Source organism: Falco rusticolus, chromosome 6 (genome assembly GCF_015220075.1).
Source record: "Falco rusticolus isolate bFalRus1 chromosome 6, bFalRus1.pri, whole genome shotgun sequence".
Classification (NCBI taxonomy): domain Eukaryota; kingdom Metazoa; phylum Chordata; class Aves; order Falconiformes; family Falconidae; genus Falco; species Falco rusticolus.
Genome location: NC_051192.1, coordinates 19359549 through 19375136, shown reverse-complemented (window position 1 = coordinate 19375136; position 15588 = coordinate 19359549). Strand labels below are relative to the sequence as shown.

Sequence of the window (15588 nt, the reverse complement as noted above, 5' to 3'; positions counted from 1 at the left end):
CCTGCCTGTGTGCTTTCTTAAATGTATTTCACAAAGAGGTTTAATGCAAGACCTTGAGTTCACTGGGCAATCAGGGGTGCAAAACCTGCCATCAGCATTCTCTCTCAAGAGATGGATTAAAAAATGTGCTAGAGACCATACTGTTCATATACAGAGTGCACATACCTTATGCTTTGCATAAGGGAGGTAGCATGCAAAAAACTCCTTCAGGAGTTGAGGAAAAGCAGGTCACTGCAATACAGAATGTTAATCACTAACCAGCCAGTCCAAGATAAAGTGGCTTGTTGAATACAGGATGTATGAAGAATATAATTTCATCTAAGCAAGCATGTATTGCATATTAATGATAGGTAAATTGTCTTTCAGGGTGTGGAGAGAAATTAAACACTAGCTTCTGAAACTTGTCTCTCTTCCTTCTACAAAATCACAGTTTAATGAGAGGGGTAGTTTTCAGAAGGATTTCAGTCTCATGTGACTGCCTGCTGTGACCAGTAATCTTGAGCTTTGGCTTGCTTTCTCGTGTTTCCACTAGCAAAAAGGTTATTACATTTTGTTAAAAAAAAGAAAAAAAAAGTCAATGCAAGAAACTCTTTTTATATTATTCGACAGTAGCAAGAAGTCTGCAAGGTGCTGTGCCATAATTAAGATCTGCAGTCTTTGCCTGAGCAATTTTCAGTCTGAGTTTATAAGGTGCTGTAAGGTGAAAGAGCAAGTACAGGTGGCAGAGAAGGAAAGAGCAAAGATGAAGGAGGATGAGGATTATAATTAACATGATTAGACAGGAGAGTATTTTGGTGATTCAGCTGAGGTGTTGAAGCCTGTGTGGAGGTTATTCAGTGTAGCCCCTTGTCATCACAGCATGTCAGAGCGTTGCAGAGTGCCTGCTGGGTGTGATTACTGTGTCACGTTTGTAAGTATCGGCACTTGGGTGCACTTTCCAGGTTCAGCATCAGTGTAAGAACATAGGACTGGACTTGTTTGTGTCAAGGCCCCTATGTCTGTAGTGACTTTGATTACAAGTGGCTGTGTGCTCTTTTTTATATCTAACTCCATTTGTCATTGGGTGGGTATCTTGGATGGTTGTCAGTGCTACTGATGCTTTTATTTTGTTTTCTCCACTTCAGTGCCTGAGAATTCTCATACATTGCAAATATCCTTATTACTCATGGTATATATCTCTTTCCATAGTATCATTTGGAAGAGTTGGGCTTTCCAGCTGACTGGGAGCCTGTGGGGAAGGATAAGCCCTTTTCTGTATGGTCGCACCTAAATTATTTTTGGTGGGACTTGAATGTCTCAAAGCAGGTGCCCCAGGACTGACAGCTGGCATGGCATGCTGCAGTATCAGACCAGTGGCTGGGGGAAATGTGCTGCAGATGGTGGGGGCAGCTTTCCCTCTAAGCCTGTGAGACATTGAGAGAGCAGTAAGAATTGCTGTCAAAGTGGTACCATGCCTAATGGTTCTTTCCCCAGAAGAAATTTCATACTGCCTTGTATATGCTGATTGTCCTTCAGTAAAACCTAAGTGCTCTTTCTTTTTTTGAAAAGAGTGTATGCTTTAAAGCTGGACAGGATCCATCCCATCAGAATATCTCTAGAAGTGGAATTTGGCAATAGTCCTGTTTCTATTCTCTAGCTGATGGGTGGCTGTCAGACTGCATGAATAAATTTGGTGTCTGGAGGAAGTAATGGTGTATATAAACCTAGTGCTTTAGGAGCAGCACTTGACACTTTCTCATTTCTTTATAGAGCTTGATCTGCATACAAAATGTGTGGTGGATGTGGATGCAAACAAGGTTATTCTTCATCCTGTAAACACCAACCTTTCAAAAGGAGATGCCAGGTAAGGTTTTCGAATACGGAAAGTCAGGTTTCATAAACTAAATATGAGGCTAGTAACAAGGACATGTAGACCTTGATAGAGGGCTTTCAGTTTACAAAATAATATATTATTCTTTCTGCAAAGTAATTGCCATCATCTATAAAGTAAGGCTGATTTTACCACACGGGGAAGATGCTTTGAAAACGTAGTGCTTACTGCATTTGCTTCCTGCTCTAACCAACGTGTTAGCAATTAATGGGTCTGTGAACTGTTGCACTTCTTCTCACGTGCTGTTATGGAACATGAGAAATTTAAATCTGCAAAATAATTTGAGCGGGCCACAGTTTGTCATTTTGGAATGAAATTAATTTTGACAATTATTTTCTTATAATGAGCTTGTATTCATTGCATAAGAAGGGGAATGGGAAAATGCTGGAGAGGTGTAGCTCTAGAAGTATCTTGACAGTGGGGCATTACAAGCATCGAAAGTACTTGGAAAGGTGTCTAAGGGTAGGGACCAATTTATGTCGGAACTGGCATAAATTTGTTAAACAACTGTGAAAGTGAAAAGTCCTGTAATAATTGATAGGTTAAGGCTGTGACTACTTAATTTATTCCTTGTTTGCAAGGGGAGGAAATGAAAAAATGTATGTGTGAAACAAAATAACGGGTGCAGGAAAAGGCAAAGCCCATTACTGGACATCTACAGTCAATTGTGATCTACTTTCTGGAAAAACAAAAGGAAGTGGTCTTAGGGGTGACAGAAAAAATCGGTTGAACACATAGAAGAGCTTTGTTTAAATGCAACATATCGTAGCTTTTCCATGTAAAGCTATACTGTATGTCAGTGGTTAGTAGAAGTATTCTTTACCTGATCTCTGGTAATTTAGACTTCTCAAACCCAAGTGGTAGTAAATGGAAAAGCAAAGAGATCATCAGGTGCAATATGTACTTTCTCTTGTCATCAGCTGCAAGACTTATTACAGATAGTGGGACTGGAGCTCTAGTAAGTTACTTAAAATCAAACAGGCTGTGTGTGGTGGGTTGTTTTTTGTTTGTATCAATATCTGCCTCCTCCAGAGACACGTGTATTGTTTAGTTGCCAAATACCTATGTTGCTTTGAGCCTTTAAAACTGCTAAAAATGGCAGGAGATTGAGATTCTCAGAAGCCTAGTCAGCCAGAGCTGTATTAAGAATGTTATTCATAGTTTCTCTAAAACATGGCAACCAATCAAATGCTGCATAGTTTATACTCCCTGATATATGTTTAAAAAACATTCATACTGCAGCCATGAGAGAATACATCATGCAAATCATGCCCCCTGGCAAGGGAGGAATCGGTTGGCAATTCCGTTGACATCCTAGACAAGATGGTGAGCCTAGTGTGAGAAACCAGCATGTCAGACCGAAGAATGCTTCATTTGCATTTTCACAAATACCCATTGCTAATCTAAGCAGGAAGCACAGTAAATTTATATGGGTGATTTAATGGCAGAGGGAAAAGTGGAGGCCCATTAACGGCACTAAAGTTTTGCCTGCAAACAGTGAGACAACATACCCCAAAAACATAGTTGGAGTAGTGAGGATTTGGAACAGGTCCTATCTAGCATGTAAAACCCTTGAGAGAGGCTGCCACTAAATTGTCGTGGCTTCTGCAGCTCCATCAGAGGAATCTTAAATACCAGCTCAAGGAAAAGGTTTGTTTTAGTTCTTCTAAGTTTGGGGGTTAATTTATGCTCAGGATCTGTTTCTAAATCCAACAACATCTTTGCCTTGTACTGTAAAATCATTCATTTTGATTTCATACTTGTGTCTAAAGTGAGCTGAAGGAATTCTGGCAAATCTAGGGTGCTTTTAATTAAACATAGAAAAGTAAATAATACTGTAAATACACTCTTTAGACACTTGCAAAGCAGGGTAGTTTTGAAAATCTTAAGAACTTTGCTGCATTTGTCATTAAGATGCCAGCACCAGTTTAGGAACTGGGAAGAGAATTTTAGAAACAGAAATCTGTGCTGTCACATCCCCACTTGTCATGACTCAGCCGTGCTCTGGCAGGGAGTGACATTTTGGAAAACATCCAATGACTTTTGGAAATACACATGTTTTCCCACTTCCATCCTCTGGTAGAAACCATGTCTGGGAGATGGGTAGATGTAAATAAATAATTTCATGGGTGAATTAGCCTGTGTCACAGTTATGCATATTTGTCCTGTTTCCTGAAGGTGGTTCTGAAAGACCAGAGATCTGCATAACGTGTCTGACCATCTGCAAAAAAATCTCTGCCAGCAAAATCAGTTAAAAGGGCAACTACCTGACATACTGTCTTCAGTTGTCTCTGAGTTAAAGGCTTTGGAGTTTCTAAGTGATAGACCCACCTCTCCTTCTCATTTCCCATGGGACCTGGGAATGAATGTGTACAGAAAAAGTCAGAAATGTCCACTCTTTCAGTATTTCCTATTTTGACAGACGCTCAGGTTGAGGTGTGCGGGACCTGACTTTCAGAGGTAGCAAATTGTGTTGCTGTAAATACCACTGAAGCTTTTTCAGGTTTTCAGAAAAAGAGCGTCTCTAGCTGTTTCAAGTTTTGCATTAAAAATTAAGAAGTGTTTTGAAAATCCAAGTGATAACAGATTGACCTGCTTGAGGGTTAATAAATGCTATGATACATTTGCTCTCAAAAGAAAAGATGTCTCTTGTCATACAACTTCAAAAATCTAGCATCCTCCTGTTATTCCTTAACCAAGAGATGACCTTTCCTGAGACGGAGAAACACAGCAATTATTGAGCAATCCTTAATAGTGTTGTGGAGGTTTCAGTAATCTGATCGCATATAAAAGATCAATTTTAAAATCTAATGGATGACCTCCAGGCTGGGTAGGCTTTGTTACTAACCTTGGGCTATTGGGGGGTGGGTTCAGTTGAGTGGTAGTTTCTTGTATTAAAATGAAGATTACGCTGTGTGGAAATCATCAACCTGTTCTTTAGTTGCTTTCACAGAACTGTTTGCTACAGAGCCTTGAGTTTTGTCACTACTTTTCCTAAGTGACCTCTTTAAATCAAAATCTTCCCCCTCAAGGATGTGTGAACCTCCAGGGATTTGTGGTAAATGAATAGTATCATTAGCATGACTTGTCAACTTTTTTGTTTGCCTTATGTAGTTGTCTGTTCTCTCTGTTGCAAAGGTCAAGGCTAAAGTTTCTTTATCAACACTGGATTTACTGTGTGGTGCAAAGCATTATTACTTGGTGGCTAGTGCTTGAAAGAGGGTGTGAACTCATCTTGATTGAAGTGAATAGATCAGTCCTAGGCAACAATTGGAATGTTTATAGGAATTAATATTTTGGAAAACCTCCAAATAGGCTCTAATTACTCTAGGTTCCTTTATAGCCTTTTTTTTTTAAATATCTATTTGCCAGTGCTGTCATTTTACATTTCCCAAACAAGACCTATTAAAAAGACTTGAAAAATTATTATTTTTGACAGGTCAGACAAAGGAGTTTTATTACATGCTGCAGACATAACTGTAAATGAAGTGTAACTGATACAAACTCAGAAATAAGTTGTGTATTAGTCTGGCGCAGGCCTACGAATAAGCCATGATATTTGTAAAACAAAGCATTTATTTAATCTGCCCAACAAACCACTTTTGAGCCTTTTTTTTTTTAAGAGAATATGCTTAAAAATGAAAGGAATGCTGACTTTTGTGTACTTCTGTCACAGTCTGTGGTTTATAGATGCTTTCTTGCTTGTTTTACAGAACAGTGAGATTTCAAAGACTGGCAATTTGATTTAAAAAAAAGATTTCAAAGGGTAAAAACTATTCCAAAGAATGAGTACAGCTAACTGAAGCTGACAAGTGTGCTAATCTAGGCTGAATTTCCCCTTTTCAGCTATTGTAATATCTTTATAATTAGTGCTTTGTAGTAGATATTTAAATAATTGAGTATCTTTTTATAAACATTTTTAAAATGTAGTTTGCTTTTAAGGTATCTATTCCTGGATTTAAACCAGTTTACTTTTGTATCCATACAGATAGCGTTTTTTGCTTATGAATTCATGATACTTAAACTCAATTTGATTGTTTTCTAAGGAGCTCTGCAAACTGAGAAGGTTTGTACTGTTATTTTAGACTTGAGGATTTTTGTAGCCTCACAACATCTGAGCTTGATTTCTGCTTTGATGAGGAACTGGATGAATCCCAAGTATATTTTACTTATAAAGGAATACTTTTATAACATTCTTCTACCATTCCAATTCCCATTTTCTTTCTGAGACAAGTGACAGCCCTGAAAAAGGTTGTGGGGAGAAATAATTTTGAACTACTGTCCTTGTAATTACAATGGGGTCACCTTTCAGAGCTGTAGGTAAATAATTACCTTGTCGCAGCTACTAATAATACTACTCACAAAAGGAAATTTCTTCCATAATGAACTTAAACATTGTTGAGAAAATTAAACCAATACTCACAGAATTTAGTGAAAAAGAACAATTAAAAAAATGATCCTACTTTATGCATTAAGTAGGTAATAAATTGCTGGTTTCAGATGAATGATGGACTTTAGGCAGCTGTTGGGTTGAAATAAACAGCCCAGTGTGTTAAAACTTTCTGTAGTTCATTTTTGACTTAAAGGGTTTTTTTCTTTTTATAAAGCTGAAGAACCTTTTAAATCCTTTTGAAGAAGAATTGAAGATTAGGACCAAGACAGACAGAATGCTGTCAAAAATTTAGCTATTGAGAAAATCGTACCCAGAAAACACTTGCTGGAGTGTCAAGGACTAAGCAATGTTATTTCATTCATTTTGAAGGGTTAAGTGTGAAGTGGATGAATAATAACAAACACATTACTTCTGAATTAAAAAAAAAAAAAAAAGGCTTGGAGGGGCTTACTAATTGTAAAACACTACTGCTGTGGCCATGAGAATTAAAAGGTATCTATTGAGCCAAGCCTTGTATTCTACTTTAAGGTGAAAGTTTACAAAATGCCTAGATACTATGTTAAATAATAGGCAAAGAGCCCAGAGCTTTTGCCAAGCTCAGAAAGTGTATTTAGCCAGATTCTGTTTTCACTTATTCTTTGCTCAGTAACTAAATACTGGAACGCAGCATTCGTGCGAGCCCATGCAAACTCACTCTGCCTGCTCTCAGCCAGGAATCTTGTGATGATGTTGCCCAATGCGGAGGCAGCACCAGTGAGCGTGCTGAGGGGCAGGAGAAGCTCCTGCTTGGCACAGGACTTGGTCTGCACAGAGCACAGGTGAAGCTGGCTTTCATCTGGCTGCGATGTGTGTGTGACTCTTTAGAGTGAGTTGAGAACTTCCCTAAAAGCTGAAAATAAGTTAGGACTTACCAGCTCTTACTGTGTGAAGTATTAGCTGACTACATGGGAAATGCCTGAATAGCAAAGTAGTAAAACTTGCACATAAATTGATTTCTTCTGCAAAAGTTATAAATAGGGAGTGTGTTGGTTGGGGAAAAAGTACATTAACTAGTGGAAAACTTGCATTAACCAATTATAAATAAATAATCTCTTTGTGACATGAAGAAGCATATCAATTACTTGTACAACTCACTAAAATATGTGATATATATGGAATGGTAGGCAAAAATCCCAGTGAAAGGAAGATTTAGCAAAACTTCAAAATACTGTGATCCTGTTTATCAAAGTTATAGTATATTACAATTTTTGTACAATTAACTGATTCTCTGTATATCTTCTAGAACAGCATGCAGACAGTCAAGATGCTTAGAGAGGAAATGCTGATGTGATTATATAGGTGTTCTTATATGTTGTATAAACATATGTATAAATATGAACTGGAAAAGCTGACTGGTAGGAGTAACCAGGAGGACTTTGACTTTTAAAAATAATATATGACAGCAGCAGCACATCTTCTGCAAGTGAAGAACACTTCACTTTTTCTACCTAAGGAAAGAATGTATATAATCAGAAAATGAGGAAAATGTCTGAGGGCAATGCTATATATGCAGTTAATCTGCAGGACTCACCCCAAGAAAACACTGAGAGGCAATCACTGGTATATAGTCATGCAAAAATGCATGCGTTTTCTTGAAAATATACCAGGATCCTGCCTGGTGTTAGGTAAGAACTACTTGAGGAGCTGCATCATCTTAGACAGGGGTTTATGTATGTGTCCCCAGGTGCCTCATGCATTTTACTCAGAAGTATCAGCTGTTGGACACAGCCAGAAATGTAATATTGAGCTTGGTGGACCATTTGCATGATGTAGTACAGTTGCTATTTGACAGCAAAGCAATTTAAAGGAAGAAATATTACTGTCTTTTGAAGATGGGTGAAAACTAATTGCATTACATGCACCTTTGCTTCTCTGTGTCTTTCCTGGCATTGTGTTAATTCCTGCTGTGTTAAACTGCTTGGGATAGGAACAATTCAGATTAGGATGTGAGTGTGTGGAAACAACACTAACTGCATAGTTGGCTGTGTTACCTCCTTACGCTAAGGGGGAATGGCTTGCTAGGCGGGTAAGGGTTCATGCTGAAGTATGAAACTTTAACTGAGAATGAAATTTCTAGGTTAGATGTTACTTCAGCTTTGTCTTACAGGGAGCAGAATTATGCAACATTTCAAAACGCAGAAATGTTCCAGGAAGTTGTGGGGGAAGGGAGAGACTGTGTATTCCCAAGACTGACAGCTGACATCCAGAAGAAAGGGAAGCTTGCCCCTCTTAACATACATACTGGTGTTTTGTGGGCACAAAGCAGCTCACAGAAGTTTGTGTTTGCAAAAATGTGCTATGAGATTTTCCTGTATTGCTTATTTTGCCTGTGTAGCTCTGTTGCATCTCTGTATACAGCTCTCACTTTGAGCATGACCTTGTTCTGTAAAATGGTGATGGTTTCTGATGAGCTCCCTCAAGTATGTATTGCTGCTTTTTATTGATCAGGTTACTGAACAGCCTAAGTAAGTGTGTGTGTGTGTGTGAATAAGCCTCACCTAAAGCAGAGTAATTTAAATGGTTGAATGAAATTATGATAAAGCCATTGCTTTTTCAGTCTATTATCAGAGTTATTTTCTAGGAAGTCATGTTATACTTACTATGGAGCATACTCTGTACATGTGCATTAAAGACTGCATCCAGCTGCTAGTCATCTGTGTTTTACTGAAAAATGTCTTCTGATATGAAAATTATATGTCTAAATAATTCTGATGAGTTGCTGCAGTACCTAGAAATAGTTCTCTTTCTTAAGTTTGAAGGTCATATGCTTGTCCTGGTAAGATCGTAAATCAAGGGAGAAGTTGAGACAGACAAAGGATGGAGACAGTGTTCGAGAACAACCGGGCTAGCACACAAGGCTCTGTTACTGTGTAACTCCTGAGTCTTTGGTTGCAGGAATGAGGGACTGTATTGCACAAGGAGGTGGATGCTTGCCATATAAAATATCTGTCTTGTGTAAAATTGAGAAGCAGAAGATCTGCTAGGAAAGAAGGGGCTTGCTGCACTTCAAGTTGTGCTTTTGAGGAAGTGTATTTGCTACAACTCACGTGCTTTGACTTGACTAAAAGTGAAAAAGCGAGATAGAAACCCTCCACCAATTCTTGTCATGGACAAAAAAGTTACCAGAACTTTGAACTGTGCTTGTGTGTTTAAAAAACACCTGTATCCTATTTTGTGGTGTTTGAGAAAATAAAATGGTGAGACTGTGTTAACAATTTTTTTATAGACAATTCTTTTCCCAGCAGTTGTCACACCTATTTATTTTTACCTTTTGATGGCTAACATAGCTGAGGAGAATTAGGATTATCTGTTATTTATAAACTTTTTGCCCATATTGTGAGTGAAAACACTAGAAGTGAAATCCTCTTGAAATGAGAACTGGGTGGCTGCACCACTGCTAGGAATCATCCTAGGCCACCTTGTATTCCTTAGCTGAACATGAAAGGAGCCTTTTTTGATCTTGTTGCGGATTTGACCAGGTTGGTGGTAACCTGCTGTATTTGAGGGAAAGAGTAAAGATAATAGATGAAGAATTAAATATGTTCACATGTCATGTGATCTGAAGTATAACCGTCAACTTCTGTTTCATGGATTCCTAACCTCTGGTAATTCTTCTTAAAACCTAATACATTTGTAAAGTACCCGCAACCTTAATTCTTCACGAAATTGAAGGCTTTTAATAGACTTTGTAATCTAGCAGCAGGTTCTGGAGTACCCTTAATGTTGATCGACCCGCTTGCAGACACTGTTTGGAGGTTGGTGGTGATAGTTGCTAAGCAGCCTGTCTTTCATGCAAACTTCTCTGGAGGTGGCAAAGGCTTCTGATTGTGAGTTATCTAGGGAGTGGACTTCTGCTGCAAATAGAAAGTAATTTGTAGTCCCTTCCCATTGCAAAGCAGTATCAGTAGTATCAGCCAGTTCCCAGAGATGCTTTGTGTTGCATTTTTTTAGAAAAACAAAAAACCCCCCTTTTTGTAGCATATTAAAGCTATAAGAATGAACATGTTAAATATTTGAGTGAATATAGCTCTTATTTCAGTCTCTATAGCAATTTTGAGAGAACTGTCAACAGTTTTGTTTTTAAAGCTAGCCTATATCTGAAGCTTAGATATCAGACCGTTTAGAGCTTCAAGGAGACTGTGATGTGTTAATCGTTTTCTTGACTTGTTAAATCCACAAGTTAAAACGGACAAATCCATTTGCTTTAAGAGAAGTTGATAGGAATTTGGCTGTCAGTCTTTTTCTGACTTCAGTTTCCATGGAGTTAGGATTTGACCTGGTGTTTTCCAGTCTAGCCCAATAGCTTTTTTACCTTTTCTGCAATGTAGTTTTATCTCCTATGGAAATAATTTAAAAAGGCATAGCATTATATTTGACCATGTTATTTATTTGAAATGGTAGAAATCAAGTAAAAACTTTTTGAAGGTATGAAAATAAGAAATGACACTAACAAATTACACTGTGGTAATCAGACAGCATGAACCAAATAAAACACTGGATAGGTAATGAAAACTAAGCTTTAAGTTTGAAACACTTGTTTCCTATGTTCATCTAATATGTTAACAGGACACTTAAAGACTTTAAAGTATATTTCCTGTTAACAAATCAAATCAAGAAAGACAGGGGACTGACCTTGTGGCCAGAAACTGTGGGGAGAAGTGAACAAGGATGGGGGGCAAGCTCAATCTTAAGATCTGCCTTCAATATTCTGAGTAAATGTTGCAGCTATGAGCACTTAGGTGAAATTATTCCATCTTAATTTTCAACTCTGAAGTAATAATGCTTTATGAGCTAAGACTATAAAATGGATTTAGTGGTCAGAATTATGTTGAATAACACCTGCAGGCTGAAGAATTATTCCAGTGGCTGAAGTTCCTGGGATCTGTGGAAGGTGATAGATCCAGTTCAGGACAGCTTTTAAAACCTCAGCATTGGAAAGTATTCGGAGTGTCGGCAAGTATCTTGCACCTTCAGTGAGATTTCATGCCTGTCAAGTAAGTTTGTATCAGTTTTGAGAACAGACCTTAACAAGATATATATAATACTATATTATATTTTATATATATATATAGAAAATGCATCTGTTTAAACTTCGTAGCTGCTTTAAACTAGCTTTTTGCCTACTAATTTTTTTTGAGGATATCTGAGATTAAACTCCAAAATCATGATCTCAGATAATGTGCTTATGAAATCAGAAAAATATGCAAGAGGATATTTCTTGCCATCCAACATGATTGTTCAGTAATAGCCAGAATAACTTTGTGCTGAACAACTTTAATGCTCTTCACTGCAGTCATTTTAGATTGTGCAAATGTATTCCTCAAGCTAATTTTTAATAAGACAATCTGAATGTTTGGAGTTGAGTAGCTGTGGCAGGACATGCTTTGCTCTCCTGAGAAGGTGGTTAAATGCCTCATGAGATCATAACATGTATACTTTTATGGTCAACTAGAATACATAGGTAGATCATATCACAGGCTAATGAATTCCTTAGGTTTTGGAAAATTAAATATAAAAAGTCAGGGTTTGTTTCCTGAATTATTTGTGGACTTACTCTGAAAAGTGAAGAAAAGAAGAAACCTTGTACCTCTTAATGTTCTTATATTCACTGTCCTGAGGAACTTTGAACAAGTTTTTGGAATTACTTGTGTACATCAGTTTGAAGTAACTTATCCTTTTTTCAGTTGCGATGGTAAATCTAGAATTAGAAGTTCAAAAGATGACACTGTTACACTTGATGCTCCATTACATTTAAGGGGGTTAGCCTGATTCTGCCATTATCTTAGAGCCCTGTAAAGTCAGAAATAACACTACTGAATGTGGAAGAAATTGTTTTTGTGTATCTTTGTTTTCAAGCTCTTACAGTAAGGAGGGGATATTGCAAACACTGTAGCACCTCAAAATTTGCTTTTAATATTTGATACTCTTTTTACCTATTTTAATTTCAGGAGATGGGTAGGAGATAAAAGGACTGCTTTTTCTCCTCCTATGAGGAGGCATCAACGATAAACATCTTGTAGGTATTTTTGTTTTTTGTTTTCCATGAGCTAGGTCTGCTGGAATGCAGCATCTGCTGCTCTTGCATGGGCAGCACCCTTCCCTCTGGGTTGGAATGCCTGTCCTTCCTGGAAAGAAACTACAGAGGTATGGCTGCTTATGGCCTCGTCCTAAAAGGGACACGAAATTTTTTGTTGTTGCGGCTTTAGAGGTACCAAACTACTCTTTCCTAGTTCTAATTTTACATTAAAATAATTTTTGCCTGTATCCATTATTTTGGTATGAAGCAGGACAAAATCTGATTGTACAAACTTTGGCTTCCTGTACACTGCTGTGGTATGAGTGTTGCATGTGCTTTAAAGTTCATGGCAGCTTTGATAAGCATATACCTACCACCTTATAAAAATGCAAAGCCTATATCTCATCAGTGCTCTTTTGAGGAAAGAAGTAATCAGGTTAAATAGTGATTTTTATTTTCTTTTTTTCTAAGTGAGTGTGAAGGAAGAGGGCTGGGCTTCAAAGATATCTGGGGAGAGAAAGGGTGGATTTATGGTAAGAGCAGTGGCTGCGTTAGGGGATTTAAGTTTTGCCTTAGCTCTACCATACACTTCTTCTGTGAATGTAGAATAATCACTTCAGGTTTTTTTCTTCCATTTCTAGTCTCTAAAATAAATCTAGCATTTTTTCCATTTTTTTTGGTTGATATCTAGTGCAGAAAGGGTTTTATTGTTTGGGGAGGGTGCATTTTGGTGGGTTGTTTGTATTTTCTTTTTTGTTGTTGTTGTCGTCTTGGTTTTTTGTGTGTGTTTGGGGTTTTTTGTAGTCTTTTTCTTAAGAAGGAAGTGTCCTGTGCTAGTGTATAATTAACTGGGTCATATAGCTCAGTGGGACCAGAACTTGGGGCCTCTATTGTGGTGGTGATGTAAGAAACCCTACATCTTAATGTGTGTTGTCTGAGGTTCTTAGACTAGTTCACTTACTTTCATTCTTAGCCTTTTGGAAAGTACAATATAATTTTCTTTCTTTTTCCTCGGGGTTTGCAGACTTCTGCCAGCATTTTGTTCCGCTCTTCAGCGGTTATAGCTCTACTTTCCTGACCAGACAAATGAAACGAAGAAACAGGATATAAGCCCAGTTTTTATACAAATAGTTCTTCAGTGATGAGCACTTTCAGCTCTCTGAATTTTTTCAAGCGTTATGTGCATGTTTATGATCTGAATTTTATTTATACTTGGTAAAAAATATAATTACTTACCAAAATGTTAATACAAATAACTGATCAAAAGTGACGTAAATCGTTTCATTTTTCTGTCCAGTCTTCTCCTTGTATGCAGTCTCTTTTCTCTGCTCTTCTGAGCTATGTGACTGGTATTTGTCACCGACCAGTCTTCATCTGATAGCCCATGTAGTTCTGGTTTCTTCCTGAAAAGGCAGCTAGAGATAATGATTTCACAGAGTTTGCAGCCATGGTACCATGGGAAGGGAGAATTGCAATGTGCTGAGCAGAAAGATAAACACTTCAGAGGTGTGAAGGAAAAAAAAAAGAAGACAAAAAGAAAGACAAAGAAAAGACTTATGCAAATTCTGTGGCAGAGAAGAGAGAAATAGGAATTGTTTTGAGAGGAAGCAATTATCTGGTTGCTTTACTCATCTGCTGAAAGCACATATGTACCAGCTGAGAGTGACAAGCATCTCTGCTGGCTATCTTACTTGGTACCTGTCCTGCCCACAACAGCAAATAAGTTACGCTGTAATTTCATGCAAAAACCTTACGTCCGTGCTTTACTCCAGCCTATGCAACTGCTCTCTGCAAAGTTTTCACACATAATAATCGTCTTCCTGTTACCACTAAGATACCTTTCTTTGCTGCTGCTAAAAGTTTAATCAAATTGCAGGAAGAGCACTGGCAAGTCCTTTACAGCATACCCAATACAAGAATTATGCCAGATTAGCAGAACCATGGCAGGTTCACACTATAAGAGAGGAGTACGAGTGATACGGAGTAAGCATGCTTCTGCATGCTGAATTATTACTGCAGCACTTTGACATAGGTATGGAAGTAGGCGTGTGACAGTCCTCCATGACCCAATCTCTGGTGACAATAAACAGTCTTCTGGCTATGTAGTGAGGGGTTTTACTTGTGAAGGTGACACAAGGTGAAACTGATAGATCTCATTAGTATCATGTTATGTACATGCGGATACAGCTTCCTGTGACACAGCATTAGCCTTTTGAACTAGGAGTATTCTGTGCTTTGTAATCAAACATTTCCTCATACCTTTATTTTCTTTGTCTGTGTTTCTAGTCCCTGTTTACGTTTCTTAGGTGACACCTTCCTGGGTAAGGTCATGCCAGCAACACCCTTCCAGAAGACGTGCACACTCTGCACAGGCTGTTTTGCTGAGCAGGGAGATCAGCTGCCTGCCTCCAGGTTGGAGATTTTGGAGGCAGTGGGGTCCCAGAGTATTTTAGAATTGCTGTTGCAGTGGTAGCAGGCTTACTTACAGCAGTCTTAAACATAGTAACGTACACATAGAGTCAGAGACTGGCTGAGGCTGTAAAGAACTTCTGGAGGTCATCTGGTCCAACCCTTCTGTTCAAGCAGGGTCTCCTAGAGCTGGTTGTCCAGGACTATGTCCAGGTGTGTTTTTAATATGTCCAAGAATAATTCATGTAGCTCATCATAAGTTGTTTGAATGCTGTTGAAGAGCAACCTTATTCAGGGTGGTAGAATTTTGAAAACTGCCTTACTGAGATTTGACCTCAAATCTGTACAAAAGTACAAAAAGTACTTACTGAGATTGAGTACTGAGGCAGTACTCAATATAAAGACTAGCTGTCGCGGTATAATTGTACCCATAACGAATACATTTGAAAGTGAGAGACAGGTTCATTTTCAAAGCAGTAATGATGTCAGCAGTTAACTGTAACTTGATTTGTGAGAGGCTACTGGCAAGATACGAATCTTACCTTTTGGTAAACTGTATTTAGCAGGACATCCATTTAGAAACTCAAAAAACTAATCACAATTATCAGATGTTTGTCTTGAATAATTGTTTCCTAAATGAAAACTTTAGAAAATGATACCTCGTGCTGGAATAGGACCTAAGGAAATTCCAATTCAAGCTGAATGCTTTTGCCTTGGTGCTGAATGTCTCTTGTGTTTTAGCTGTGGGCTGCTTTGGTTTCTGTGTAAACAAGCTTTGAAGGATGTCAGAGGTTGAAGACTTCCAAAGCATTGGAGATAGGACATTGATCATTTGATGTTTTAATCATGTATATGACCAAT

At 38.1% G+C, this 15588-nt stretch overlaps 1 protein-coding gene across 5 annotated transcripts in view; it reads left to right on the top strand.

The window, feature by feature from the left end:
• The window catches only part of KIF13B (kinesin family member 13B), a 133161-nt gene that overhangs the window by 8677 nt on the left and 108896 nt on the right, over positions 1-15588 (top strand). For all 5 annotated transcript variants that reach the window (XM_037391370.1, XM_037391368.1, XM_037391369.1 and 2 more), the window contains exon 2: positions 1750-1843. In XM_037391370.1, the coding sequence (XP_037247267.1) occupies positions 1750-1843 (94 nt within the window). The remainder of the gene's footprint in view (positions 1-1749; positions 1844-15588) is intronic.